The 4,077-nt window shown below is 38.4% G+C and overlaps 1 protein-coding gene across 2 annotated transcripts in view; it reads left to right on the top strand.

The window, feature by feature from the left end:
* The window catches only part of LOC103519517 (serine/threonine-protein kinase PAK 2), a 25,096-nt gene that overhangs the window by 8,779 nt on the left and 12,240 nt on the right, over positions 1–4,077 (top strand). The window contains exon 2 of one of the 2 annotated variants that reach the window (XM_026830986.1): positions 2,367–2,460. The exons of the other annotated variant lie outside the window; for it this stretch is intronic. Coding sequence (XP_026686787.1) covers positions 2,402–2,460 — 59 coding nt within the window. The 5' untranslated portion in view covers positions 2,367–2,401. The remainder of the gene's footprint in view (positions 1–2,366; positions 2,461–4,077) is intronic. 2 annotated transcript variants of the gene reach the window in all.

Raw genomic sequence — 4,077 nt, 5'->3', positions numbered from 1 at the left:
TCTCTCTCTCTCTCTCTCTCTCTCTCTCTCTCTCTCTCTCTCTCTCTCACTCACTCACTCACTCACTCACTCACTCACACAGATAGAATACAGCATGTACAAATGCTAATGGTTTTTCATACCAGTCTTCTCTTCACATTCTGCCAAATGCATAATTTTCCATTTCAAATTACTATCTCTCCCTATGTCACTTCTCTTTTTCTCTCTCTCTCTTCTCTCCCTCCCTTTGTTCTTTCCTTCTCTCTTCTTCTCTCTCTTTCTCTCTCTCTCTATATATATATATATATATCTTCTTCTCTCTCTCTCTTGCCCTCTTCTTCACTCTCTCTCTCTCTCTCTCTCTCTTCCTCCCTCGCTCTTCCATTTTCTTCTCTCACCTCCTTTGCCTTTTACTGCGCAGAAACGTATGCGCACAAACACATTAATGCGTTGCCTGCGAGGGAGCTTTGCTCGGGACATTTGATGTGATCGCTTACGGGAGCGTATGCCGTGACGTCAAAGTTCAAGATTTACCGGTATTTTTTAAATCGATTTATCTCGAAAAAGTCGTAAGGAAAAAGAAAAATTCCGTTGGTCCTCATTTTTCCTGCTCTATGACTTTGAAACATCACCCAAGTAAGCGCAACTGATCTATTGTATATAAAAAGAGAAATTAAAATCAACCAATCAGATTGCTTAATCCAAAAGTTAAAAGATTGCTTAATCCAAAAGTTAAAAGATTGCTTAATCCAAAAGTTAAAAGATTGCTTAATCCAAAAGTTAAAAGATTGCTTAATCCAAAAGTTAAAAGATTGCTTAATCCAAAAGTTAAAAGATTGCTTAATCCAAAAGTTAAAAGATTGCTTAATCCAAAAGTTAAAAGATTGCTTAATCCAAAAGTTAAAAGATTGCTTAATCCAAAAGTTAAAAGATTGCTTAATCCAAAAGTTAAAAGATTGCTTAATCCAAAAGTTAAAAGATTGCTTAATCCAAAAGTTAAAAGATTGCTTAATCCAAAAGTTAATGGGAGTTTAGCATAACTCCAGACACAAAAAGCCCACTCTGAGGCTTAGGTGTAGGGGCTAAGCTAAACAGCCCTAAAGGATGGGTTAGCCTACTACGAATCTAAAGGAACTTTAAATTCACTTTGTGTACCCCGCCATCAGGCAATGTCGGTCGACATCAGTGCCCTATATCACCAAAGTATGGAAAAGTATTTACAATTCCATATTTCGATCTAATTCGTCCAAATTCAAAATTCTGCTTTTCCATTGGCTGTTACACTCTTGTAAGATACTTTTCCATACTTTGGTGGTATGAGGCACAGGTATTCAAAAGTGTACGAAATTATGGATGCACCATTAATCTAGGATTTCTCTGTGGCAAATGAATTTTGCAGTTGAATGGTGCTAGATTTGTGGTCTAGTGGCTCTTGGAGTGTGGCACCGGCTGCGAGAGACTTTAGGAACACTCAATAATTTCCCCAGACTTTTCACTTACACTCTGTACAACTCCGATTATTACGTACAACACGCTACGTAGTTACATATCTAGGTACCTGTACTTTACGTATGCACACGGTATGAATTTTGAATCTCATTCCAGCAACCATAAGTACAGCCATATTCATATTGCAATATATAGCATTCGGCTATACAGCCATATTTGCCATATTCATATTCCTCGCATTATCTATCCGTTGATAATTTTTTATGACGAAGTGGAAGTGCGTCAACTCAGCTATAGGTACCTGTTACCTATAAATAGGTAATTCGAGCTACAGAGGATAAATATAAATAGGTAATTCTAGGTACAGAGGATAAAATAATATAAATAGGTAATTCTATATAGGTACAGAGGATAAATATAAATAGGTAATTCTAGGTACATAGGTACAGGGGATATCTTTATGGATTTTAAAGTGGATGGTCTCAGTCTATACAGTACGAAAGGATGTTCAGCTGTACATAAATAGCCTATTTGTGTATCCGTCTGCGATTAAATGAAGTCTGATTGGAATTTAATAAAGTTCTTCAATTGGCGGACATACAGTATATGTACCTACTCGTGCTCATATCTGTTTGATTTAATGATGGGGGATGTTCAGCTGTACATAAATAGCCTATTTGTGTATCCGTCTGCGATTAAATGAAGTCTGATTGGAATTTAATAAAGTTCTTCAATTGACGGATACAGTTTATGTACCTACTCGTGCTCATATCTGTTCGATTTAATGATGGGCACCACAATCGGAGTTTTCAGTTTAACTCTTGAATTAAACAACAATCTGATTGGTTGATTTCAAATATTTCAGCCAATGAGATAGCTTTTAGCATAGAGAGTATAAGGTGTTTCACTAACTGTTTCACCTGTGTTTCTCTTTACAGGGGCTCTGTGGTGTGGAGGAACCACGAAGGCCATTATGTCGGATGAGGAGGATAAGCCCCCCGCACCCCCCGTGCGACTCACCAGCAATAATAGGTAAGTGTAAATCACGTCACATGAGGGCAGTGTGGCTCTGAACGAGATTACAGTCGACTCTCGGTAATTCAAACCTTCGATAATTCAAAACTCTCGATAAATCGAAGCAACTGTCTGGTCCCTTGAAAAACTATCGATATTTCGAAAAAAAATCAATGCATTTTGGTACGCTCGATAAATCGAAGTAAAAAGAATTGGACCAAGAAAAATAAAAAAAAACACTCTATAATTCGAAGTTTGTCTACCAAAAACAATCGATAATTCGAAATTTCCAGTTTAAAATTGTTAATCTCTGCGCTCTCCCTCCTCTTATGTTTTTCTCTTGATACTTTATAGAAATCCTTTCATATTTTAGAAATTGTGGCCTATGGTCCAAGTTATTGCTACAAAGCAAACCAAAATAACAGATTTCTTAAAAAAAAAATAATAATAATAATAAACAGGTAGATATGCTTATATGTACCTACAATATTATGGGAAAACTTTGTACTACATCTTTCTGATTCCCCATGAGCTCACGTGAAGTGATAGTAGCGTGAAGTGATACCTTAAGTTGTCAGCTCCCATGGCGTAGTGGTCACTGCGCTCGCCTTGCACGTGGGAGACCCGGGTTCGATTCCCGGCGGGGTCAAGAAATGATTGATTCCGTGACTGGCTGTTGCGGGGCCCACTCAGCCTCGTGAGAAAAATGAGTATAGCTATGACATATAAATGCGCATAGCGACCGGTGCCAGCATGGTAGGTAGACATTGGATTTTAGGATTATTGAGATATTGGGAAAATCCTACACAATGCTGCAGTGAGCATTAAAGTTGTGACATAATAACACAAAGAAACTGCATTTACATTTGCATTTTCTACCTTAAGTTAAAGTATGTTAGTTTTAGGTCAGACACTCACGCTCAGACCGATGTGTGTGTCGTGAAAAGCTTCAGACTTAGGTCTCTCGCATGGTCTGACAGACCTACTCGTATGTCTCTCGCACGGTCTGACAGACCTATGTCTCGAGCTTTTTCCGCCACACACTTTTCACTGCCGCAGTTGAAATCAGTGTTGTAGCTAGATCATATAAGATTCTTCACAATTGGTTTGCGGGGCCCACTCAGCCTCGTGAGGAAAATGAGTAGCTATGACATATAAATGCGCATAGCGACCGGTGCCAGCATGGTAGGTAGACATTGGATTTTAGGATTATTGAGATATTGGGAAAATCCTACAATGCTCAATGCTGCAGTGAGCACCTAAGTTGTGACATAATAACACAAAGAAACTGCATTTACATTTGCATTTTCTACCTTAAGTTAAGGTATGTTAGTTTTAGGTCAGACACTCACGCTCAGACCGATGTGTGTGTCGTGAAAAGCTTCAGACTTAGGTCTCTCGCATGGTCTGACAGACCTACTCGTATGTCTCTCGCACGGTCTGACAGACCTATGTCTCGAGCTTTTTCCGCCACACACTTTTCACTGCCGCAGTTGAAATCAGTGTTGTAGCTAGATCATATAAGATTCTTCACAATTGGTGGGTACCTACGTACGAATAGATACCTATCTCTAATAATCTACTTACATAGGTACAATAATCTGGTACATACATTTTTTTTTTTTTTTTTTTTTA

This window comes from Diaphorina citri, unplaced genomic scaffold (assembly GCF_000475195.1).
Source record: "Diaphorina citri unplaced genomic scaffold, Diaci psyllid genome assembly version 1.1 scaffold2768, whole genome shotgun sequence".
NCBI lineage: Eukaryota > Metazoa > Arthropoda > Insecta > Hemiptera > Psyllidae > Diaphorina > Diaphorina citri.
This window is presented reverse-complemented; position numbering and strand designations above follow the sequence as displayed.